The sequence below is a fragment of the Pseudophryne corroboree genome, chromosome 3 (genome assembly GCF_028390025.1).
Source record: "Pseudophryne corroboree isolate aPseCor3 chromosome 3, aPseCor3.hap2, whole genome shotgun sequence".
Taxonomy (NCBI): Eukaryota; Metazoa; Chordata; class Amphibia; order Anura; family Myobatrachidae; genus Pseudophryne; species Pseudophryne corroboree.
In genome coordinates this window covers 781,064,341-781,090,842 of record NC_086446.1, presented here as the reverse complement: position 1 = coordinate 781,090,842, position 26,502 = coordinate 781,064,341, and the positions used below count along the sequence as shown (strand labels likewise).

The following is a 26,502-nucleotide window of genomic DNA, read 5'->3' as shown; positions in this document are numbered from 1 at the left end:
ATCTATAAATATCACTTCAGCAAGTAGTATAGTAGTATACAGTATAGTAGTACTCCTCCTAATAATGCTCCCCAAAATACTGTGTCTCTCTCTTCTCATTCCGCCCTGATCACTCTCTAGCTATTTTTTGCAGCATTGCGATCAGGTCAAAACTCAGCAAAACTGCGCATGCATATGCACCGCAATGCGCAGGCACGTCGTACGAGTACAAAGCGAATCGTTGCTGAGCGATGGATTTAACGAAGAATCCATTCGCACAGCCGATCACAAGAAGATTGACAGGAAGAAGGCGTTTGTGGGTGGCAACTGACCGTTTTCTGGGAGTGGTTGGAAAAACGCAGGGCGGGTGTCTGACGTCAATTCCAGACCGGACAGGCTGAAGTGATCGCAGCGGCTGAGTAATTTCAGACCTACTCAGAAACTGCACAAACTGGTTTTGTACCGCTCAGCTGCACCAGCGTTCGCACACTTGCAAAGCGAAAATACACTCCCCTATAAACGGCGACTATCTGATCGCAACGCTGCAAAAAGTAGCTAGCGAGCGATCAACTCAGAATGACCCCCTTGGTGTAGTACTCAGTAGCTGTCCGTAGTACTTTTGTAGAATAGTGCAGTACACCTGTGCACTGTGGCCCTCATTCCGAGTTGATCGCCCGCTAGCTACTTTTAGCAGCCGTGCAAACGCATAGTCGCCGCCCACGGGGGAGTGTATTTTTGCTTTGCAAGAGTGTGAACGTCTTTGCAGCGGAGCTCTGCAAAAACATTTTGTGCAGTTTCAGAGTAGGTCTGGACTTACTCAGACCTTGCGATCAGTGCCGTAACTAGGCATTTTAGCGCTGTCTGCAAGAAACGGCATTGGCGCCCCCCAATGAAAAATAGGGGCAATGCGCGCCAGTAGGCGTGCAAAAAATATATAGGAGCGTGGCTTCATGGGGAAGGGGCGTGGCCACAAAATAATACCAATTCATACTACGGTGCACAGTAGTGTCCATTATTCAAATTACGCTGCACAGTAGGGCCCCTACACCAGGTAGAGCCCCCTTTACACATTACGGCAGACAGTCCCCCTTTTTACACATTACGGCAGACAGCGTCCACTTTTAACACATTTCGGCAGACAGCATCCCCCTTTTTACATATTACGGCAGACAGCGTCCCCTTTTTTACACATTACGGCACACAGCGTCCCCTTTTTACACATTACGGCAGACAGAGTTCCCTTTTTACACATTATGGCAAACAGCATCCCCCTTTTTACACATTACGGCAGACAGCGTCCCCTTTTTTACACATAATGGCAGACAGCGTCCCCCTTTTTACACATTACGGTAGACAGCGTCCCCCTTTTTACACATTATGGCAGACAGCGTCCTCCTTTTTACACATTACGGCAGACAGAATAGATAGAGAGAGAGAGAGAGAGAGAGACACACAGACATATAGACAGACAGACAGACAGACAGACAGATAGATAGATACTTACCATCTCTCCACGCTGGCAGTCAGGCTCCTTGGTGCTGGCAGATGATCAGATTCCGGGCAGGGGAGGAGGAGGAGGGAGGGAGCCGCAGCAGTGCTATGTAATTGGTAGAGACGCCGCTGCAGCAGTCCCCTCACCTTCCGCATTGGCTGCCCGCCGCCGCTGTGAATGCTGGGATGAGGGAAGCGCATCCCAGCATTCACAGCAGCGCCGGGCAGCCAATGCGGAAGGACAGGGACAGCTGCAGCGGCTCCCTCCCTCCTCCTTCTCCGCTGCCTCCGGCGCTGCTGCTCTCCTCCCCTGCCTCCGGCTTTTCTCCAGCACAGCGCACACAGCAGAGGCGGCTTGTAATGAGTCAATTTGACTCATTACAAGCCGCTAGCCGTTGCGCCCTCAGGGCAACTGCGCTGTGTGCCAGGCACACCCAGCACACACGTAGTTCCGGCGCTGCTTGCGATCACTTCAGTCTTTTTGTTCTCGGAAATTGACGTCAGACACCCGCCCTGAAAACACCTGGACATGCCTGTGTTTTGCCAAACACTCCCAGAAAATGGTCAGAACGGAATCGACGTAGAAGCCATCGCTGGGTAACGAACCACTGTGTACTCGTACGTCGTGCCTGTGCATTGCGGTGCATACGCATGCACAGATTAGCCCCGTTCTACCATGATCGCTGCGCTGCGAAAATCCGTAGCAAGCGATCAACTCAGAATGACCCCTAGTATTACTTCTATTGTATTCTCCTGTATACTGTCCGTAATTCTCAGTATCTGTTCTTATGCTGTATACAGTGCCACTTCTTTAATAAATCTGACCCTAAATCTTCTGTGAACACTTTCTCAAAACCATGTGTACATCAGTGAATCAGGCCCTATAATCGTCAGATTACATGAATACTCAGTGCCGGGCCGCGTTACTGTGTCTGTGTGACTTCACTGTCCTTTATAGAAAACATTGTCACCATGCGTTGTCCTGTGCCACCCCCCCCCCCCCTGCATTCCCTATAAATGGGATCCCTACTTCCGTCACTTCTCCCAAGTGTACATAAATAGACTCTTCAGCGTTGCCAGATTTAAGAGCTGACTCTGGAAGAAGGTCACTGACGAGCTGGTACTGGGAGCGGGTCACTGTGGAAGTCGGTGTCAGCTGTCTGTTCCCCCGAGCTGCCTGGATCTGAGAGCTTGTCGCTTCCCACCACCTACAGAAATCCCACTATTTCTCCTTTCCATCGTTCTTATTCCCGGATTTCACAATGAACGTCGTACCGTGTGCCCGCTGCGGCTATGGCGTGTACCCGGCTGAGAAGCTAAACTGCATAGATCAGGTTAGTGTGCCCCTGGGCTGCACTTGTGCTTTGCCAGTTGTTTGTTACTTATTGCTACAATCCGATCATTCAATCCGATTAACTTTTATTGAACTGGTCCAATACGGTGAAACACTGAACGCTAAATCGCTTGATAACTCGATTGTGACTAGATTAAAGGGTCTAGTTACTAAGCCTTGATGGGGATAAAGTACCAGCCAATCAGCTCCTAACTGTCATTTTTCAAACACAGCCTGTGGCATGGCAGTTAGGAACCGATTGGCCGGTATTTTATCTCCGTTGACTTTATCTCCATTCAAGGCTTAGTAAATAGATTATTTTACTGATCGTATGACTTTCCTGCGATGTCTTCTTGCTCTGATCAGACCACAATTGTAATATGCGTCAGTGTATCAGTCACTTCTTGCTGATGTGTAAGGCGTCATAACTTACAGTAGGGTCTGCGCCATTCCTTACAATACATGTTTTCCCAAAGTGCACTGAAAAGATGACATCAGAACTCACTGAGTATAAAAACGTGAGTTACAGGAATGTACAACATATAATAACATTACCTGTCTATTATAATGATTGAATAGTACCGCGCAATTGTCTTTTGTGGTTCCATGGTGTTTACAGTAGTTCTGTGGACTGGCAGATTGGATGTTCACAAATCAGGACGCAAAAGCTGCCCCGTCTGTGGATTTGTATCACTCTGATCTTTTTTCTTTTTTTTTTAATCGACGCTATATTTTTATATTTAATAAAGTTTCATTTGGTATTTGCCTTCACAGACATGACGTAGTCATTACTTTCTAATTGCTTTTTAGTCAGTAGATGACTGTTGTCGCCTCATGTTCGCTATGGGTGGTTATTCAATTAAATCCACGTGAAGCAGATATATTGTTGTGTACAGAGCCCTCTGTAAGTGGAGTGGGGCCTCATTGATGTTATAAAGGCCTGACTTGGTTATAGAGGTCTGGGCTGGTTATAAAGGCCTGGCTTGGTTATAGAGGTCTGGGCTGGTTATAAAGGCCTGGCTTGGTTATAGAGGTCTGGGCTGGTTATAAAGGCCTGGCTTGGTTATAGAGGTCTGGGCTGGTTATAAAGGCCTGGCTTGGTTACTGTGCTCTGGCCTGATTATAAAACCCTTGCATGGTTATTGAGATCTGGGCTGGTTATACAGGTTTGTGATTGATGGTTTTTAAGGCCTGGCTTGGTTATAGAGGGCTTACTTAGTTTTAAAGGCCTGGCTTGATTATAAAGGCCTGGGATGGATATAAAGGCCTGGCTTGATTATAAAGGCCTGGAATGGATATAAAGGTCTGGGCTTGTTAAAAAGACCTGGCATAGTTATAAAGGCTTGGGCTGGTTATAAACATCTGGCTTGGTTACAGAAGCCTGGCTTGCATATAAAGGCCTAGGCTGGTTATAAAAACCAGGCTTGGTTATAAAATCCTGGGCTGGTTATATAAGTCTGGCTTTGTTACAAAGGTCTGGCTTGGTTATAAAAGTCTGGGCTGGTTATATAAGCCTGGATTTGTTATAAAGGCCTGGGCTGGTTCTAAATGCCTGGCTTGGTTATAAAGGTCTGGCTTGGTTACAAAAGCCAAGCTTGGTTATAAAAGCTTGGGCTGGTTATAACACGTGGCTTGGTTATAAAGGCCTGGCGTGGCTTTAAATGCCTGGGCTGCTTATAACGACCTGGCTTGGTTATAAAACATGTGCTGGTTATCAAAGCCTGTCTTGGTTATAAAGGCCTGGCTTGATTATAAAGGTCTGGCTTTGTTATATAAGCCTGGCTTGCTTATAAAGGCCTGGGCTGGTTATAAAGACATGGGCTAGTTATACAGGGGCTGGTTTTACAGGGCCTAGGCTAGTTATACAGGGCCTGGACTAGTTATACGGGGCCTGGGTTTGGTTATAAGGGGCCTGGACTAGTTATACAGGGCCTGGTTTGGATAGGAAATAACAGTTTTCCCCTGTGATATTGCACATGATGTTATGTTCTATCACTGTGATGATGCTGATGTTGGGGCCTCGGGAGGAGACAAGGCGAGGGGTAGAGTCTCTCTGCTCACCAGTAAGTACAAATTAAGAACTGAGAGTTCTCTAGTGTGACCCGGCATCATCTCCGGTGCAGAGATCGGTTCTATTTATGTCACAGCCTCCTGCAGATGGAGCAGTATATGTCCTGGAAGCGTGGGAGGTGTCAAAGGTTAAAGCATCGGCGCCAGAGAAACACCCAGATGTACCCGGCTTTACTTTAGTGCATCTGCACCTGACATACAGTATGTCTTCCAGGGCAGAGAACCCATCGCAGCTGTGATATCTGTATCTGTCTGAAATGTTAGACGGTATTCAGGTAAAGAGGTAAAATACAGGGCACACGTAATGTTGGTTGAAAATGTAATTTGTACATTTTCTCTGCAAGAATTTAGTTTTTATTGCTCCACATGCACAAAAAAAAATTCCACACACCCCCATGGCGACTGAGACACATTTTAGACTTGTGACCCGTTTACACATAATGAGACATCGACGGTATGAAGGGTAACAAGGGTGTTTTAGTCAAATTGTGTCCCCTGCTGACCACAAGAAAGACGCATGTGTTCCTGTTTTGGTGCAAAATGGAAGCTAATGATGACAATCCCTGTTCGCTTCTGATTGGCTGAATGCATCTGGATTCCCCCCATTTATTCTGATATGTTGCTGCTGTCGTGTATCAGTTCATGTTGTCTAGGTCACCTGTGGACCTATAAAATGTGACAGTTGGTCATACACATGTGCATCTGCTGGGCGGTCTGGAAACCATGAGCTGTTAGTGGTCCTGAGGACTTCAGTCTTCCTGCCCTCCAGGGAGGCGTCATGCCCTATCCCAAGATGGCTGTCGAGATCCCTACTGAGCATGTGCAGCAGCTCGGTGACTGTTCCAGGTTCAGGGGCCCACGTTACTAACAACAAGAGGCGGCTCCTCGGGGCAGTGACAGAAGTAGGTGTCAGCAGTATCAGTCTGGCCCCCTCCTATTTCTGACTCAGAGACGTCCTGCCGCTGCACAGGCTCAGCCTCAGTTTGGAGGAGATGTATCAACGCTTGGAGAGAGATAAAGTGGAGAGAGATAAGGTACCCATTAATCAGCTTCTAACTGTCACTTTTACAGGATTTGTTTAAAAAATTATAATTATGCTGATTGATTGGTACTTCATCGCTCTCCACTTTATCTCTCTCCAATCATTGATAAATCTTTCCCTCTATGTGAGTCTGTTCAGCAAACACTGTGTTCATAGCTGACTGCCTGCACTGACTTCAGTGGGAAGTAGGGGAGCGGGGAGACCTGTCACTGGGACTCTGGGGCATTTACCCAGAGCCGGCCCTAGGCATAGGCAAACTAGGCAATTGCCTAGGGCATCTGGTATGCCTAGGGGCACAATCAGCTTCTGCTTATAAAAATGATATGCAGCATGTCTATACTCTGTGTGTAGCATTTCGTATGCAGATATAGCCACAGTCGCACACAGTATATAGGCATGCCGCATATCATTTTAATCAGTAGAAGCTGCTTGTGCATCCTAGCCACATAGCAATGCAAATAAGATGCATTTTCATAAAAAATAGGCACCCAACGTTAGCAGAGCTGCCAGTTGACTTACGCCAGGAACTATATGTGTCATTATGTGTATAAGGGCATCAATAATGTGTAACATATGTGTAAGGGACATTATGTGGGTCATTATGTGTATAAGGGCATTAACAATGTGCAGCATATGTGTAAGGGAAATTATGTGTATAAGGGCATTAATAAGGGTTGGCATAATGTGTAAGGTGCATTATGTTTATAAGGACATTAATAATGTGTGTCATATGTGTAAGGGGCATTACTGTGTGGTATTATGTGTATAAATGCATTACAAATGTGTGTCATTATGTGTATAAGGTGCTCTACTGTGGCGTAACGTATAGAAAGGGCACTACTGTGTGGTCTAATGTGAATAAAGAGCAATATGGTGTGGTGTAATGTGAATAAGGAGCAATATGGTGTGGTGTAATGAGAATAAAGAGCAATATGGTGTGGTGTAATGTGAATAAGGAGCAATTCAGTATGATGTTATGTGAATGAGGGGCACTACTGTGAGGAGTAACGTATATAAGGTAAAGTGGTACTACTGTGTGATGTAATGTGAATAAGGGACACTATCGCATTATAAATTGTGAATAAAGTTGCACTACTGTGAGGCATAATTTGAATTGGGGGTACTATTGTGTGGCCATGCCCCTTGCCAGCAAAAACACATACTTTTTTGGTCTGTGCGCCGAATGTGCACACTGTTCTTATTTAAACTATAGGGGGTAGGAAAACAAAAAAAAGGACTGCTATGGGTGGGGGGTGATGGTGCTGGGAAAGGGGTGTAGGGTCAGCGGCGGAACTAGTGGTGGTGCTAGGGGGCACCAGCCAAAATTTTGCCTAGGGCATCATATTGGTTAGGGCCGGCTCTGCATTTACCACTGGTGTTTGGTGAATTTCATTGCCTTTCTGTATATGAGTGCGGAAAATATGAAGGCTGCAGTTGCTTTTATTAAAGCAAAACAGCTGAGTATAATCGGGGTCATTCCGAGTTGTTCGCTCGCTAGCAGTTTTTAGCAGCCGTGCAAACGCATTGTCGCCGCCCACCGGGGAGTGTATGTTTGCTTTCCAGAAGTGCGAACGCTTGTGCAGCAGAGCGCCTGCAAAAACATTTTGTGCAAAACACGACCAGCCCTGAACTTACTCTTCGTGTGCGTTGATTCTAACGTTGGAAGGTTGGCTTTTGACCTCACACACCCGCCCAGCGTTCTCCCAGCCATGCCTGCGTTTTCCCTGGCACGTCTGCGTTTTTCTAAGCACTCCCTGAAAACGGTCAGTTGACACCCAGAAACGCTCCTTTCCTGTCAATCTTCTTGCGGCCGCCAGTGCGAATGAAAATGTCGCTAGAACCTGTGCAAAACCACAAAGGACTTTGTACCCGCACGTCGCGCGTGCGCATTGCGGTGCATGCGCATTCGCAGAAATGCTGATGTTTAGCCTGATCGCTGCGCTGCGAACAACGGCAGCTAGCGATCAACTCGGAATGACCCCGAATGTTATAGCATTTTACACAAGTGTGTATGAACATCTGTTCCCTATTGTGTCATTTACTGTATACATTCATTTCATCCGCTGTAAAGTGGATTCACTCTCTAAGAGGTGTATTTATGAAACACTTTGATGCGGGAAATCCCCCAAACAGGATCAGCAAAATGTAAGCGTACCCTGGATGTATTATGGGTTCTGTAGCAGATATTGGCTGCGCTTCCCCTGCTTCCTATCGCAATATCAGTATACGTAGGTTTCTATATGGGCTGCTGCAGTGTGAGATTTACCAAGCACATTCTGGAGCTTGGCCCTGTTAGCTAACGCTACCATAATGATGTTATCTATTCTAGCCTATGTCAAGGTAGCCTATTGCATAATCAATAGACGCATGCACAGATAGGACTCCGGATTATAAACCCAGAAGTCCTATCATCACAAAAGACCATACTTGCCTACCCTCCCGGAATGGCCGGGAGGCTCCCGAAAATCGGGTGACCCTCCCGGCCCCCCGGAAGAGCAGGCAAGTCTCACGATTACAGGGGTCCCCCCCTGCCCAGCTGCCCACTTAGCGAGTGAAGTGGGCGGTCCGGGCAGGCGATGACGCGATTCTTGTTGAATCGCGTCATGCAAGCCACGCCCCCCACTGTATAATGCCGGTAATTGCGGCATTACACGGTGGGGGCGTGGCTTGCATGATGCGATCCAGCAGCCACGCCCCCATCCCTCCTCTGGGCCGCCCCCGTGCCGCCTCCGGCCCGCCCTTCTCCTCACATCAGCTCACTGCCCGCCCCCCTGCTGAGCCGACTGGCTGCTCTCTCTCCCGGAGAGAGCAGCCCAAAAGTCGGCCACTATGCAAAAGACAGATCTTACTGCAAGAACTGTCCTTTGCTAAAATCTTCATGCATAGGACGACACTAATATGCATGCAGTGAGTTGTGGGATGCATCGCATGCAAAATGTGATAATTGCTGCATCCTGCCCTATATAATAATGTGAATTGAGGATACTGTGTGGGGTAATGGCAGCCCTACACTGTGACATCATGTAAGCTAGTACGCACTACTATGGGACATAACATTAACTAGGGCACTGTTATGGTTCAGTAAATGGACTAGGGGATTATTATTGGGCATAAAATGAACAACTGCTACGGACAGGTGTGTCTCTGGGAGCATTGGTACAGCGGTCCCTTCAAAATGTTGCTATGGTGCCCAAAAAGTTCAGGTTACACCCCTTACACTACCACTGTTGGAAGATAGGGGCACAGGACAGACTGACAGAGAGACAGCCACACCCCCAAAACAGCACACACCAGGGAGTGTGGTCTAGAGGGCCGTGCCTACACAGATACAGAATATTAGGAGGTATGCCAACCAGGTTGTAGTATACTGAGGGCTTAGAATTTGTGCTTTTCTCACAATGCTGGCTTTGTAAGTTTGCATATTGATTGCCGGTTGTTACAAGCTGCCATGTGACTTGTTCTCCTCGCAAGTCCCGGTTGTTGCCTAGCAACCGGGATGTCACATCTTACGGCTGCAAGAGTCACACTGTTCCCGCTCATTGCTGGAAAACCAGGAAGCTGGACAGCTACTGCATTCCTGGTTGCCTAGTGTTTCTGGATATGCAGCTATGTGCAGCGCTGCATAGAAAAAAAATGACTGTGACCTCCTCGTTGGCTCTCATCTGATTGGTCCAGTTACCTCTTATAAGGCAGCCAGCCCACTTTACCCCTGCTGGTTATATGCTTATGCCTTGTGTGTAAGATGATGGTCTTTGTCCTCAGGTTTTCGTGGTTGCAGGTCCAGTGGAAATGCTGCTTGGTGGTTCCTGTGGATACTCGGCTAGAATTATCCTTTCCTCACTGTCTTGCCTGAGGTCTTGTCTAATCTTGTCACTGTCCCTGTCTGCTCCTGTCCAGAGTCACCCCTCAGCCCAGCCTGCAATCTATTCACCAGATGCACTGTGTTTATAATCCACCTCACAGTGTCTCTCCTGTCGTCGCTGAGATCTGGACCCAGTCCTGACTTTAACCCCCTGTGTTCCAATCTTGTCAGTATTGTATTATATTTACTACAGCCAATTATACTGTGGTCTCCAGTCAATTGGGTAAGCCTAGAGATTACTAGAATTTTAAGTCTTGGCGGCATCCTAAGTACCGGTGTGTAAATAAAACACTAAGAGAACAACGGGCGGCTGTTATACGCAGAAGACCCTCTCACTGGCTCTAGGGGTCTTACAGAATTGTGCTGAGTTCCGGTACATATGGTGCGGCTCAGTCATATCAGCTCCCTGTCTCTGGGCGTTTTCTTCGATTACCATCTTTGTCGCACTCCTATAGCACACTAGTGGTGTACAGGGTATGCGTATTTTGTGCCTTTATTGCATTAGCAGTCTGAAACAGATGCAAATTAAGTGACAGAAAATACTTTTTTTTTGTATTTTCCGAGCAGCACAAATTGGGGCTATTTGGTGATATTTGAGGATAAGTGAATAAGGACAAATCTGTAAATTATTGACGCTGCAGTTTTGCTGCACTTGCATCATTGGATGTGTCTTACATACATTTGACCAATCAGACGTGGCGTGTGGTCTTCAAAATTATCTTGCACCAGGGTTTGAGTGCTGACTGGCTCTTATTGTACTTTACAACATTTCCCCACCAACCCCCTGTCCCCGCTTCATTATTGTAGGGAGTAGTCTAGGCACAACAGAAAGATCAAATTGCAGCCAAAAAAAGGTTTTCATTCCTCTACTTAGCGTGGTTTGTGTCTGTCATAAGTGGTCTCATTCCCTTAAGAATTTGTAGAAAAGTCAAACTCAAGATTGTCATTCATAAATTTTGAACAGAGAAAATAAGATTTTACTCACCGGTAAATCTATTTCTCGTAGTCCGTAGTGGATGCTGGGAACTCCGAAAGGACCATGGGGAATAGCGGCTCCGCAGGAGACTGGGCACAACTAAAGAAAGCTTTTAGGTCACCTGGTGTGCACTGGCTCCTCCCACTATGACCCTCCTCCAAGCCTCAGTTAGGACACTGTGCCCGTACGAGCTGACATAATAAGGAAGGATTTTGAATCCCGGGTAAGACTCTAACCAGCCACACCAATCACACCGTATAACTCGTGATACTATACCCAGTTTAACAGTATGAAAACAACTGAGCCTCTCAACAGATGGCTCAACAATAACCTTTTAGTTTACAATAACTATGTACAAGTATTGCAGACAATCCGCACTTGGGATGGGCGCCCAGCATCCACTACAGACTACGAGAAATAGATTTACCGGTGAGTAAAATCTTATTTTCTCTGACGTCCTAGTGGATGCTGGGAACTCTGAAAGGACCATGGGGATTATACCAAAGCTCCCAAACGGGCGGGAGAGTGCGGATGACTCTGCAGCACCGAATGAGAGAACTCAAGGTCCTCCTCAGCCAGGGTATCAAATTTGTAGAATTTTGCAAACGTGTTTGCCCCTGACCAAGTAGCAGCTCGGCAAAGTTGTAAAGCCGAGACCCCTCGGGCAGCCGCCCAAGATGAGCCCACCTTCCTTGTGGAATGGGCTTTTACTGATTTAAGATGCGGCAGTCCAGCCGCAGAATGCGCCAGCTGAATTGTGCTACAAATCCAGCGAGCAATAGTCTGCTTAGAAGCAGGAGCACCCAGTTTGTTGGGTGCATACAGGATAAATAGCGAGTCAGTTTTCCTGACTCTAGCCGTCCTGGAAACATAAATTTTCAAGGCCCTGACTACGTCCAGTAACTTGGAGTCCTCCAAGTCCCTAGTAGCCGCAGGCACCACAATAGGTTGGTTCAAGTGAAAAGCTGATACCACCTTAGGGAGAAACTAGGGACGAGTCCTCAATTCCGCCCTATCCATATGGAAAATCAGATAAGGGCTTTTACATGACAAAGCTGCCAATTCTGACACACGCCTGGCTGAAGCCAAGGCCAATAACATGACCACTTTCCACGTGAGATATTTTAGATCCACGGTTTCAAGTGGCTCAAACCAATGTGATTCTAAGAAACTCAACACCACGTTGAGATCCCAAGGTGCCACTGGAGGCACAAACGGGGGCTGAATATTCAGCACTCCTTTCACAAACGTCTGAACTTCAGGTAGTGAAGCTAGTTCTTTCTGGAAGAAAATCGACAGAGCCGAGATCTGTACCTTAATGGAGCCTAATTTCAGGCCCATAGTCACTCCTGCTTGTAGGAAATGCAGAAATCGACCTAGTTGAAATTCCTCTGTTGGGGCCTTTTTGGCCTCACACCAAGCAACATATTTCCGCCATATGCGGTGATAATGCTTTGCAGTTACATCTTTCCTGGCTTTAATCAGCGTAGGAATGACTTCCTCCGGAATGCCCTTTTCCTTCAGGATCCGGCGTTCAACCGCCATGCCGTCAAACGCAGCCGCGGTAAGTCTTGGAACAGACAGGCCCCCTGCTGCAGCAGGTCCTGTCTGAGCGGCAGAGGCCATGGGTCCTCTGAGATCATCTCTTGAAGTTCCGGGTACCACGCTCGTCTTGGCCAATCCGGAACCACGAGTATTGTTCTTACTCCTCGTTTTCTTATTATTCTCAGTACCCTCGGTATGAGAGGCAGAGGAGGGAACACATAAACTGACTGGTACACCCACGGTGTCACTAGAGCGTCCACAGCTATCGCCTGAGGGTCCCTTGACCTGGCGCAATATCTCTCAAGTTTTTTGTTTAGGTGGGACGCCATCATGTCCACCTGTGGCCGTTCCCATCGATTTACAATCAGCGTGAAGACTTCTGGATGAAGTCCCCACTCTCCCGGGTGGAGGTCGTGCCTGCTGAGAAAGTCTGCTTCCCAGTTGTCCACTCCCGGAATGAACACTGCTGACGGTGCCAGTACGTGATTTTCCGTCCATCTGAGAATCCTTGTGGCTTCTGCCATTGCCATCCTGCTTCTTGTGCCACCCTGTCGATTTACATGGGCGACTGCCGTGATGTTGTCTGACTGGATCAGTACCGGCTGGTGTAGAAGCAGGGATTTTGCCTGACTTAGGGCATTGTAAATGGCCCTTAGATCCAGAATATTTATGTGTAGGGAAGTCTCCTGACTCGACCATAGTCCTTGGAAGTTTCTTCCCTGTGTGACTGCCCCCCAGCCTCGAAGGCTGGCATCCGTGGTCACCAGGACCCAGTCCTGTATGCCGAATCTGCGGCCTTCTAGAAGATGAGAACTCTGCAGCCACCACAGCAGAGACACCCTGGTTCTTGGAGACAGGGTTATTAGGCGATGCATCTGAAGATGCGATCCGGACCTGTTTTGGTTTCAGGAGGTCTCTGACTAGAGATGACAGCTCCTTGGCTTTCTCCTCCGGGAGAAACACTTTTTTCTGGACTGTATCCAGAATCATACCCAGGAACAGTAGACGTGTCGTCGGAACCAGCTGTGATTTTGGAATATTCAGAATCCAACCGTGCTGGTGTAGCACCTCCTGAGATAGTGCTACTCCCACCAACAACTGCTCCTTGGACCTCGCCTTTATTAGGAGATCGACCAAGTACGGGATAATTAAAACTCCCTTTCTTCGAAGGAGTATCATCATTTCCGCCACTACCTTGGTAAACACCCTCGGTGCCGTGGAGAGTCCAAACGGCAGCGTCTAGAATTGGTAATGGCAATCCTGTACCACAAATCTGAGGTACTCCTGGTGAGGATAATAAATGGGGACATGCAGGTAAGCATCCTTGATGTCCAGGGATACCATGTAATCCCCCTCGTCCAGGCTTGCAATAACCGCCCTGAGCGATTCCATCTTGAACTTGAATTTTTTTATGTATGTGTTCAAGGATTTCAAATTTAAAATGGGTCTGACCGAACCGTCCGGTTTCGGTACCACAAACAGTGTGGAATAGTAACCCCGTCCTTGTTGAAGTAGGGGCACCTTGATTATCACCTGCTGGGAATACAGCTTGTGAATTGCCGCTAGCACAGCCTCCCTGTTTGAAGGAGTAATCGGCAAGGCAGATTTTTGGCACCGGTGGGGTGGAGACGCCTCGAATTCCAGTTTGTACCCTTGAGATACTATTTGCAGGATCCAGGGATCCACCTGTGAGCGAGCCCACTGATCGCTGAAATTTTTGAGGCGGCCCCCCACCGTACCTGGCTCCGCCTGTGGAGCCCCACCGTCATGCGGCGGACTTGGAAGATGCGGGGGAGGACTTTTGCTCCTGGGAACCTGCTGTTTGTTGCAGCCTTTTTCCCCTACCTCTGCCTCTGGACAGAAAGGACCCGCCTTTTCCACGCCTGTTTTTCTGAGTCCGAAAGGACTGTACCTGATAAAACGGCGCCTTTTTAGTAGAGATGAGCGGGTTCGGTTCCTCGGAATCCGAACCCGCCCGAACTTCAGGTTTTTTTACACGGGGCCGAGCGACTCGGATCTTCCCGCCTTGCTCGGTTAACCCGAGCGCGCCCGAACGTCATCATCCCGCTGTCGGATTCTCGCGAAGCTCGTATTCTATCGCGAGACTCGGATTCTATATAAGGAGCCGCGCGTCGCCGCCATTTTCACACGTGCATTGAGATTGATAGGGAGAGGACGTGGCTGGCGTCCTCTCCGTTTAGACTAGAGTACTAGAGAGAGACACAAATTTTGGGGAGCATATTATTAGGAGGAGTACTACTTGCTGCTGATAGTGTGACCAGTGACCACCAGTTTAATTAATCCGTTCTCTGCCTGAAAAAAAAACGATACACAGTGTGACACAGTCACATACCATATCTGTGCTCAGCCCAGTGTGCTGCATCATATGTAATACTGTATATCATTATATGACTGTGCTGAGTGCTCACTGCTCACACAGCTTAATTGTGGGGGAGACTGGGGAGCAGTTATAGCAGGAGTACATATTTTAAGTACAGTGCACACTTTTGCTGCCAGAGTGCCACTGCCAGTGTGACTGACCAGTGACCACTGACCACCAGTATTGTGATTGTCTGCTGACCACCAGTATATTGTGATTGTCTGCCTGAAAAAGTTAAACACTCGTCGTGTGGTGTTTTTATAAACGCATTCTGCAGACAGTGTCCAGCAGGTCCGTCATTACATAATATATACCTGTCCGGCTGCAGTACTAGTGTGATATATATATTTTAATTTTATCTCATTATCATCCAGTCTATATTAGCAGCAGACACAGTACGGTAGTCCACGGCTGTAGCTACCTCTGTGTCGGCAGTCGCTCGTCCATCCATAATTGTATACCACCTACCCGTGGTTTTTTTTTTTTCTATCTTCTTGATACTAGTAGCTTACTTTAGGAGTCTGCAGTGCTGAGTCTGACAGACAGTGTCCAGCAGGTCCGTCATTACATAATATATACCTGTCCGGCTGCAGTACTAGTGTGATATATATATATATATATTTTAATTTTATCTCATTATCATCCAGTCTATATTAGCAGCAGACACAGTACGGTAGTCCACGGCTGTAGCTACCTCTGTGTCGGCAGTCGCTCGTCCATCCATAATTGTATACCACCTACCCGTGGTTTTCTTTTTTCTATCTTCTTGATACTAGTAGCTTACTTTAGGAGTCTGCAGTGCTGACAGACAGTGTCCAGCAGGTCCGTCATTACATAATATATACCTGTCCGGCTGCAGTACTAGTGTGATATATATATATATTTTAATTTTATCTCATTATCATCCAGTCTATATTAGCAGCAGACACAGTACGGTAGTCCACGGCTGTAGCTACCTCTGTGTCGGCAGTCGCTCGTCCATCCATAATTGTATACCACCTACCCGTGGTTTTTTTTTTTCTATCTTCTTGATACTAGTAGCTTACTTTAGGAGTCTGCAGTGCTGAGTCTGACAGACAGTGTCCAGCAGGTCCGTCATTACATAATATATACCTGTCCGGCTGCAGTACTAGTGTGATATATATATATATTTTAATTTTATCTCATTATCATCCAGTCTATATTAGCAGCAGACACAGTACGGTAGTCCACGGCTGTAGCTACCTCTGTGTCGGCAGTCGCTCGTCCATCCATAATTGTATACCACCTACCCGTGGTTTTTTTTTTCTATCTTCTTGATACTAGTAGCTTACTTTAGGAGTCTGCAGTGCTGACAGACAGTGTCCAGCAGGTCCGTCATTACATAATATATACCTGTCCGGCTGCAGTACTAGTGTGATATATATATATTTTAATTTTATCTCATTATCATCCAGTCTATATTAGCAGCAGACACAGTACGGTAGTCCACGGCTGTAGCTACCTCTGTGTCGGCAGTCGCTCGTCCATCCATAATTGTATACCACCTACCCGTGGTTTTTTTTTTTTCTATCTTCTTGATACTAGTAGCTTACTTTAGGAGTCTGCAGTGCTGACAGACAGTGTCCAGCAGGTCCGTCATTACATAATATATACCTGTCCGGCTGCAGTACTAGTGTGATATATATATATATTTTAATTTTATCTCATTATCATCCAGTCTATATTAGCAGCAGACACAGTACGGTAGTCCACGGCTGTAGCTACCTCTGTGTCGGCAGTCGCTCGTCCATCCGTAATTGTATACCACCTACCCGTGGTTTTTTTTTTTTTCTATCTTCTTGATACTAGTAGCTTACTTTAGGAGTCTGCAGTGCTGACAGACAGTGTCCAGCAGGTCCGTCATTACATAATATATACCTGTCCGGCTGCAGTACTAGTGTGATATATATATATTTTAATTTTATCTCATTATCATCCAGTCTATATTAGCAGCAGACACAGTACGGTAGTCCACGGCTGTAGCTACCTCTGTGTCGGCAGTCGCTCGTCCATCCATAATTGTATACCACCTACCCGTGGTTTTTTTTTTTTTCTATCTTCTTGATACTAGTAGCTTACTTTAGGAGTCTGCAGTGCTGAGTCTGACAGACAGTGTCCAGCAGGTCCGTCATTACATAATATATACCTGTCCGGCTGCAGTACTAGTGTGATATATATATATATTTTAATTTTATCTCATTATCATCCAGTCTATATTAGCAGCAGACACAGTACGGTAGTCCACGGCTGTAGCTACCTCTGTGTCGGCAGTCGCTCGTCCATCCATAATTGTATACCACCTACCCGTGGTTTTTTTTTTTCTATCTTCTTGATACTAGTAGCTTACTTTAGGAGTCTGCAGTGCTGACAGACAGTGTCCAGCAGGTCCGTCATTACATAATATATACCTGTCCGGCTGCAGTACTAGTGTGATATATATATATATTTTAATTTTATCTCATTATCATCCAGTCTATATTAGCAGCAGACACAGTACGGTAGTCCACGGCTGTAGCTACCTCTGTGTCGGCAGTCGCTCGTCCATCCATAATTGTATACCACCTACCCGTGGTTTTTTTTTTCTATCTTCTTGATACTAGTAGCTTACTTTAGGAGTCTGCAGTGCTGAGTCTGACAGACAGTGTCCAGCAGGTCCGTCATTACATAATATATACCTGTCCGGCTGCAGTACTAGTGTGATATATATATATATATTTTAATTTTATCTCATTATCATCCAGTCTATATTAGCAGCAGACACAGTATGGTAGTCCACGGCTGTAGCTACCTCTGTGTCGGCAGTCGCTCGTCATCCATAAGTATACTAGTATCCATCCATCTCCATTGTTTACCTGAGGTGCCTTTTAGTTGTGCCTATTAAAATATGGAGAACAAAAATGTTCAGGTTCCAAAAATAGGGAAAGATCAAGATCGACTTCCACCTCGTGCTGAAGCTGCTGCCACTAGTCATGGCCGAGACGATGAAATGCCAGCAACGTCATCTGCCAAGGCCGATGCCCAATGTCATAGTACAGAGCATGTAAAATCCAAAACACCAAATATCAGTAAAAAAAGGACTAAAAAAATCTAAAATAAAATTGTCGGAGGAGAAGCGTAAACTTGCCAATATGCCATTTACCACACGGAGTGGCAAGGAACGGCTGAGGCCCTGGCCTATGTTCATGGCTAGTGGTTCAGCTTCACATGAGGATGGAAGCACTCAGCCTCTCGCTAGAAAAATGAAAAGACTCAAGCTGGCAAAAGCACAGCAAAGAACTGTGCGTTCTTCGAAATCCCAAATCCACAAGGAGAGTCCAATTGTGTCGGTTGCGATGCCTGACCTTCCCAACACTGGACGTGAAGAGCATGCGCCTTCCACCATTTGCACGCCCCCTGCAAGTGCTGGAAGGAGCACCCGCAGTCCAGTTCCTGATAGTCAGATTGAAGATGTCAGTGTTGAAGTACACCAGGATGAGGAGGATATGGGTGTTGCTGGCGCTGGGGAGGAAATTGACAAGGAGGATTCTGATGGTGAGGTGGTTTGTTTAAGTCAGGCACCCGGGGAGACACCTGTTGTCCGTGGGAGGAATATGGCCATTGACATGCCTGGTGAAAATACCAAAAAAATCAGCTCTTCGGTGTGGAAGTATTTCAACAGAAATGCGGACAACATTTGTCAAGCCGTGTGTTGCCTTTGTCAAGCTGTAATAAGTAGGGGTAAGGACGTTAACCACCTCGGAACATCCTCCCTTATACGTCACCTGCAGCGCATTCATAATAAGTCAGTGACAAGTTCAAAAACTTTGGGCGACAGCGGAAGCAGTCCACTGACCAGTAAATCCCTTCCTCTTGTAACCAAGCTCACGCAAACCACCCCACCAACTCCCTCAGTGTCAATTTCCTCCTTCCCCAGGAATGCCAATAGTCCTGCAGGCCATGTCACTGGCAATTCTGACGAGTCCTCTCCTGACTGGGATTCCTCCGATGCATCCTTGCGTGTAACGCCTACTGCTGCTGGCGCTGCTGTTGTTGCTGCTGGGAGTCGATGGTCATCCCAGAGGGGAAGTCGTAAGCCCACTTTTACTACTTTCACCAAGCAATTGACTGTCCAACAGTCCTTTGCGAGGAAGATGAAATATCACAGCAGTCATCCTGCTGCAAAGCGGATAACTGAGGCCTTGGCATCCTGGGTGGTGAGAAACGTGGTTCCGGTATCCATCATTACTGCAGAGGCAACTAGAGACTTGTTGGAGGTACTGTGTCCCCGGTACCAAATACCATCTAGTTTCCATTTCTCTAGGCAGGCGATACCGAAAATGTACACAGACCTCAGAAAAAGAGTCACCAGTGTCCTAAAAAATGCAGCTGTACCCAATGTCCACTTAACCACGGACATGTGGACAAGTGGAGCAGGGCAGGGTCAGGACTATATGACTGTGACAGCCCACTGGGTAGATGTATGGACTCCCGCCGCAAGAACAGCAGCGGCGGCACCAGTAGCAGCATCTCGCAAACGCCAACTCTTTCCTAGGCAGGCTACGCTTTGTATCACCGGTTTCCAGAATACGCACACAGCTGAAAACCTCTTACGGCAACTGAGGAAGATCATCGCGGAATGGCTTACCCCAATTGGACTCTCCTGTGGATTTGTGGCATCGGACAACGCCAGCAATATTGTGTGTGCATTAAATATGGGCAAATTCCAGCACGTCCCATGTTTTGCACATACCTTGAATTTGGTGGTGCAGAATTATTTAAAAAACGAGAGGGGCGTGCAAGAGATGCTGTCGGTGGCCAGAAGAATTGCGGGACACTTTCGGCGTACAGGCACCACGTACAGAAGACTGGAGCACCACCAAAAACGCCTGAACCTGCCCTGCCATCATCTGAAGCAAGAAGTGGTAACGAGGTGGAATTCAACCCTATATATGCTTCAGAGGTTGGAGGAGCAGCAAAAGGCCATTCAAGCCTATACAATTGAGCACGATATAGGAGGTGGAATGCACCTGTCTCAAGCGCAGTGGAGAATGATTTCAACGTTGTGCAAGGTTCTGCTGCCCTTTGAACTTGCCACACGTGAAGTCAGTTCAGACACTGCCAGCCTGAGTCAGGTCATTCCCCTCATCAGGCTTTTGCAGAAGAAGCTGGAGACATTGAAGGAGGAGCTAACACAGAGCGATTCCGCTAGGCATGTGGGACTTGTGGATGGAGCCCTTAATTCGCTTAACAAGGATTCACGGGTGGTCAATCTGTTGAAATCAGAGCACTACATTTTGGCCACCGTGCTCGATCCTAGATTTAAAACCTACCTTGGATCTCTCTTTCCGGCACACACAAGTCTGCTGGGGTTCAAAGACCTGCTGGTGAGAAAATTGTCAAGTCAAGCGGAACGCGACCTGTCAACATCTCCTCCTTCACATTCTCCCGCAACTGGGGGTGCGAGGAAAAGGCTCAGAATTCCGAGCCCACCCGCTGGCGGTGATGCAGGGCAGTCTGGAGCGACTGCTGATGCTGACATCTGGTCCGGACTGAAGGACCTGACAACGATTACGGATATGTCGTCTACTGGCACTGCATATGATTCTCTCCCCATTGAAAGAATGGTGGAGGATTATATGAGTGACCGCATCCAAGTAGGCACGTCAGACAGTCCGTACTTATACTGGCAGGAAAAAGAGGCAATTTGGAGGCCCTTGCACAAACTGGCTTTATTCTACCTAAGTTGCCCTCCCACAAGTGTGTACTCCGAAAGAGTGTTTAGTGCCGCCGCTCACCTTGTCAGCAATCGGCGTACGAGGTTACTTCCAGAAAATGTGGAGAAGATGATGTTCATTAAAATGAATTATAATCAATTCCTCCGTGGAGACATTGACCAGCAGCAATTGCCTCCACAAAGTACACAGGGAGCTGAGATGGTGGATTCCAGTGGGGACGAATTGATAATCTGTGAGGAGGGGGATGTACTCGGTGATATATCGGAGGATGATGATGAGGTGGACATCTTGCCTCTGTAGAGCCAGTTTGTGCAAGGAGAGATTAATTGCTTCTTTTTTGGTGGGGGTCCAAACCAACCCGTCATTTCAGTCACAGTCGTGTGGCAGACCCTGTCACTGAAATGATGTGTTGGTTAAAGTGTGCATGTCCTGTTTATACAACATAAGGGTGGGTGGGAGGGCCCAAGGACAATTCCATCTTGCACCTCTTTTTTCTTTAATTTTTCTTTGCGTCATGTGCTGTTTGGGGAGTATTTTTTTGAAGGGCCATCCTGCGTGACACTGCAGTGCCACTCCTAGATGGGCCAGGTGTTTGTGTCGGCCACTAGGGTCGCTTTTCTTACTCACACAGCTACCTAATTGCGCCTTTTTTTTCTTTGCGTCATGTGCTGTTTGGGGAGTGTTTTTTGGAAGGGCCATCCTGCGTGACACTGCAGTGCCACTCCTAGATGGGCCAGGTGTTTGTGTCGGCCACTAGGGTCGCTTAGCTTACTCACACAGCTACCTCATTGCGCCTCTTTTTTTCTTTGCGTCATGTGCTGTTTGGGGAGTGTTTTTTGGAAGGGCCATCCTGCGTGACACTGCAGTGCCACTCCTAGATGGGCCAGGTGTTTGTGTCGGCCACTAGGGTCGCTTAGCTTACTCACACAGCTACCTCATTGCGCCTCTTTTTTTCTTTGCGTCATGTGCTGTTTGGGGAGTGTTTTTTGGAAGGGCCATCCTGCGTGACACTGCAGTGCCACTCCTAGATGGGCCAGGTGTTTGTGTCGGCCACTAGGGTCGCTTAGCTTACTCACACAGCTACCTCATTGCGCCTCTTTTTTTCTTTGCGTCATGTGCTGTTTGGGGAGTGTTTTTTGGAAGGGCCATCCTGCGTGACACTGCAGTGCCACTCCTAGATGGGCCAGGTGTTTGTGTCGGCCACTAGGGTCGCTTAGCTTACTCACACAGCTACCTCATTGCGCCTCTTTTTTTCTTTGCGTCATGTGCTGTTTGGGGAGTGTTTTTTGGAAGGGCCATCCTGCGTGACACTGCAGTGCCACTCCTAGATGGGCCAGGTGTTTGTGTCGGCCACTAGGGTCGCTTAGCTTAGTCATCCAGCGACCTCGGTGCAAATTTTAGGACTAAAAATAATATTGTGAGGTGTGAGGTGTTCAGAATAGACTGAAAATGAGTGGAAATTATGGTTTATGAGGTTAATAATACTTTGGGATCAAAATGACCCCCAAATTCTATGATTTAAGCTGTTTTTTAGGGTTTTTTGAAAAAAAACACCCGAATCCAAAACACACCCGAATCCGACAAAAAAAATTCGGTGAGGTTTTGCCAAAACGCGGTCGAACCCAAAACACGGCCGCGGAACCGAACCCAAAACCAAAACACAAAACCCGAAAAATTTCAAGTGCACATCTCTACTTTTTAGGCTGTGAGGGAACATGGGGTAAAAATGCTGACTTCCCAGCAGTTGCTGTGGAAACTAGGTCCGAGAGACCATCCCCAAATAACTCCTCACCCTTATAAGGCAAAACTTCCATGTGCCTTTTTGAATCTGCATCCCCAGTCCACTGGCGAGTCCATAAGCCTCTCCTAGCAGAAATGGACAATGCACTTATTTTAGATGCCAGCCGGCAGATCTCCCTCTGTGCATCTCTCATGTATAAGACTGAGTCTTTTATATGCTCTATGGTTAGCAGAATAGTGTCCCTGTCTAGGGTGTCAATATTTTCCGACAGGGAATCTGACCACGCAGCGGCAGCACTGCACATCCATGCTGACGCAATAGCTGGTCTAAGTATAATGCCTGAGTGTGTATATACAGACTTCAGGATCGCCTCCTGCTTTCTATCAGCAGGTTCCTTGAGGGCGGCCGTATCCGGAGACGGTAGTGCCACCTTTTTAGACAAACGTGTGAGCGCTTTATCCACCCTAGGGGGTGTCTCCCAACGTGACCTATCCTCTGGCGGGAAAGGGAACGCCATTAGTAACTTCTTAGAGATTACCAGTCTTTTATCAGGGAAAGCCCACGCTTCTTCACACACTTCATTTTATTCTTCTGATGAGGGAAAAACTACGGGTAGTTTTTTCTCCCCAAACATAATACCCTTTTTAGTGGTACCTGGGTTTATATCAGAAATTTGTAACACCTCTTTCATTGCTTCAATCATGCAACGAATGGCCTTAGTGGACATTAGACTAGACTCATCGTCGTCGACACTGGTGTCAGTATCCGTGTCGACATCCGCGTCTGCCATCTGAGGTAGCGGGCGTTTCAGAGCCCCCGATGGCCTTTGAGACGCCTGGACAGGCACGAGCTGAGAAGCCGGCTGTCCCGCATTTGGCATGTCGTCAAATTTTTTTGTGTAAGGAGTCGACACGTGCACGCAATTCCTTCCATAAGTCCATCCACTCAGGTGTCTGCCCCGCAGGGGGTGACATCCCTTCTATAGGCATCTGCTCCGCCTCCACATCATTATCCTCATCAAACATGTCGACACAGCCGTACCGACACACCGCACACACACAGGGAATGCTCTAACAGAGGACAGGACCCACAAAAGCCCTTTGGGGAGACAGAGTGAGAGTATGCCAGCACACACCAGAGCGCTATATAATGCAGGGACTAACTAAGTTATGTCCCCTATAGCTGCTGTTATATATACTGCGCCTAAATTTAGTGCCCCCCCTCTCTTTTTTACCCTTTTCTGTAGTGTAGACTGCAGGGGAGAGCCAGGGAGCTTCCTTCCAGCGGATCTGTGAAGGAGAAATGGCGCCAGTGTGCTGAAGGAGATAGCTCCGCCCCTTTTTCGCGGACTTTTCTCCCGCTTTTTTATGGATTCTGGCAGGGGTAATTATCACATATATAGCCTCTGGGGCTATATATTGTGGTATTTTTGCCAGCCAAGGTGTTTTTATTGCTGCTCAGGGCGCCCCCCCCCTAGCGCCCTGCACCCTCAGTGACCGGAGTGTGAAGTGTGTATGAGGAGCAATGGCGCACAGCTGCAGTGCTGTGCGCTACCTTGGTGAAGACTGATGTCTTCTGCCGCCGATTTTCCGGACCTCTTCTTGCTTCTGGCTCTGTAAGGGGGACGGCGGCGCGGCTCCGGGACCGAACACCAAGGCCAGTTCCATGCGGTCGATCCCTCTGGAGCTAATGGTGTCCAGTAGCCTAAGAAGCCCAAGCTAGCTGCAAGCAGGTAGGTTCACTTCTTCTCCCCTTAGTCCCTCGCTGCAGTGAGCCTGTTGCCAGCAGGTCTCACTGTAAAATAAAAAACCTAATTATATACTTTCTTTCTAGAAGCTCAGGAGAGCCCCTAGTGTGCATCCAACCTCGGCCGGGCACAAAATCTAACTGAGGCTTGGAGGAGGGTCATAGTGGGAGGAGCCAGTGCACACCAGGTGACCTAAAAGCTTTCTTTAGTTGTGCCCAGTCTCCTGCGGAGCCGCTATTCCCCATGGTCCTTTCGGAGTTCCCAGCATCCACTAGGACGTCAGAGAAAGTGTGTTTGGTGGGAGGGCGCATTGGTTTACACTAGAGATGAGCGGGTTCAGTTCTCAGAGAACCGAACTCTACCGGCTCGGATTTTCCCTCTTGACTCGGAAACCCGAACGCGGCAAAACGTCATCATCCCGCTGTCGGATTCTCGCGGGATTTGGATTCCATATAATGAGCCGCGCGCCCTGCCATTTTCACTCCAGTCTCGGAGAGTGTATAGAGAGGACGTGTCCTCAGTGTTCAGTGTCTGTGTGTTGGGGCGGGAAAGTGGGATGGCAAGTGTTGTGCTGCTCAGTCCAGTCCAGTGTAGTCAGTGTATTGTGCTACATCAGTCCAGGCAGTCACAGTGTTGGTGTTCTCTCCTGCCATATATCCAGTGTAGCTGTATAAGTAGTGCTGTGTTGTGCAGACCAGTCCAGTGTAGTCAGTGTATTGTGCTGTGTCAGTCCAGGCAGATATACTGTATCCAGTGTAGCTGTAAAGTGGTGCTGTGTTGTGCAGACCAGTCCAGTGTAGTCAGTGTATTGTGCTGTGTCAGTCCAGGCAGATATACTGTATCCAGTGTAGCTGTAAAGTGGTGCTGTGTTGTGCAGACCAGTCCAGTGTAGTCAGTGTATTGTGCTGTATCAGTCCAGGCAGATATATCCAGTGTAGCTGTATAAGTAGTGCTGTGTTGTGCAGACCAGTCCAGTGTAGTCAGTGTATTGTGCTGTATCAGTCCAGGCAGATATATCCAGTGTAGCTGTAAAGCATACCTCCCAACTGTCCTGATTTTCGTGGGACAGTCCCGTTTTTTGGGGACTGTCCCGCTGTTCCATCCGCGGGCCGCAGTGTCCTGCGATTGGGGGGGGCAGTTGGGAGGCTCTGTCACTCGCTGAGAATAGACGCTGTGCGCATGCGCACAGCGTCTATCCACTGGAGTCAGAGGGCGAGGGGGCATGCCAGCAGCTCACAGAGCGCTGGGCATGCCCCCTCAGTGATGAAAACGGGGGTGTGGCTCGTGATCGCGGGTCCTACACAAAGCAACGCCCCCTTCCCATAGGCCACGCCCCCTTTTGTGGGCGCGCGAGTGTGTCCCGCTTCGAGACAGGTCAAAGTTGGGAGGTATGCTAAAGTAGTGCTGTGTTGTGCAGACCAGTCCAGTGTAGTCAGTGTATTGTGCTGTATCAGTCCAGGCAGTCACAGTGTTGGTGTTCTCTGCTGCCATATATCCAGTGTAGCTGTATAAAGTGGTGCTGTGTTGTGCAGACCAGAGGTAGTGTCCTGTGTCATCAGTAATTCCAGTGACGATATACTCTGCTGCTATATGTCCACTGCTGCAGTATAACAATTATAACAACCTGTTGGGCTGCATCAGACCAGTGGTAGTGTCCTGTGTCATCAGTAATTCCAGTGACGATATACGCTGCTGCTATATGTCCACTGCTGCAGTATAACAATTATAACAACCTGTTGGGCTGCATCAGACCAGTGGTAGTGTCCTGTGTCATCAGTAATTCCAGTGACGATATACGCTGCTGCTATATGTCCACTGCTGCAGTATAACAATTATAACAACAACGTGTTGTGCTGCATCAGACCAGTGGTAGTGTCCTGTGTCATCAGTAATTCCAGTGACCATATACGCTGCTGCTATATATATATATATATATATCCACTGCTGCAGTATAACAAATATAACAACCTGTTAGGCTGCATCAGACCAGTGGTAGTATCCTGTGTCATCAGTAATTCCAGTCATTCCTGTGACGCATATTGTCTCATATAACTCCCAAAAAATAATGGAGAACAAAAATTTTGAGGAGAAAATAGGGAAAGATCAAGAAGAACCACTTCCTCCTAGTGCTGAAGCTGCTGCCACTAGCCATGACATAGACGATAAAATGCCATCAACGTCGTCTGCAAAGGCCGATGCCCAATGTGATAGTAGAGGGCGTGTAAAATCCAAAAAGCCAAAGTTCAGTAAAAAGAACCAAAAATAGAAATTTAAATTGTCTGAGGAGAAACGTAAACTTGCCAATATGCCATTTACGACACGGAGTGGCAAGGAATGGTTGAGGCCCTGGCCTGTGTTCATGGCTAGTGGTTCAGCTTCACATGACGAGGGAAGCCCTCATCCTCCCACTAGAAAAATTAAAAGAGTTAAGCTGGAAAGAGCACAGAAAAGAACTGTGCGCTCTGAGATGGTATCACAAATACCCAAGGAGAGTCCAAGTGTGTTGGCGGTTGCGATGCTTGACCTTCCCAACACTGGACGGGAAGAGGTGGCTCCTTCCGCCATTTGCACGCCCCCTGCAAGTGCTGGAAGGAGCACCCA

At 47.7% G+C, this 26,502-nt stretch overlaps 1 protein-coding gene across 1 annotated transcript in view; it reads left to right on the top strand.

The window, feature by feature from the left end:
• The first annotated feature begins 2,518 nt into the window (after positions 1 to 2,518).
• NRAP (nebulin related anchoring protein) overlaps positions 2,519 to 26,502 on the top strand; it is a 114,190-nt gene continuing 90,206 nt past the window's right edge. Inside the window, exon 1 of the mRNA XM_063963331.1 lies at positions 2,519 to 2,804. Within this exon, the coding sequence (XP_063819401.1) occupies positions 2,733 to 2,804 (72 nt within the window). The 5' untranslated portion in view covers positions 2,519 to 2,732. The remainder of the gene's footprint in view (positions 2,805 to 26,502) is intronic.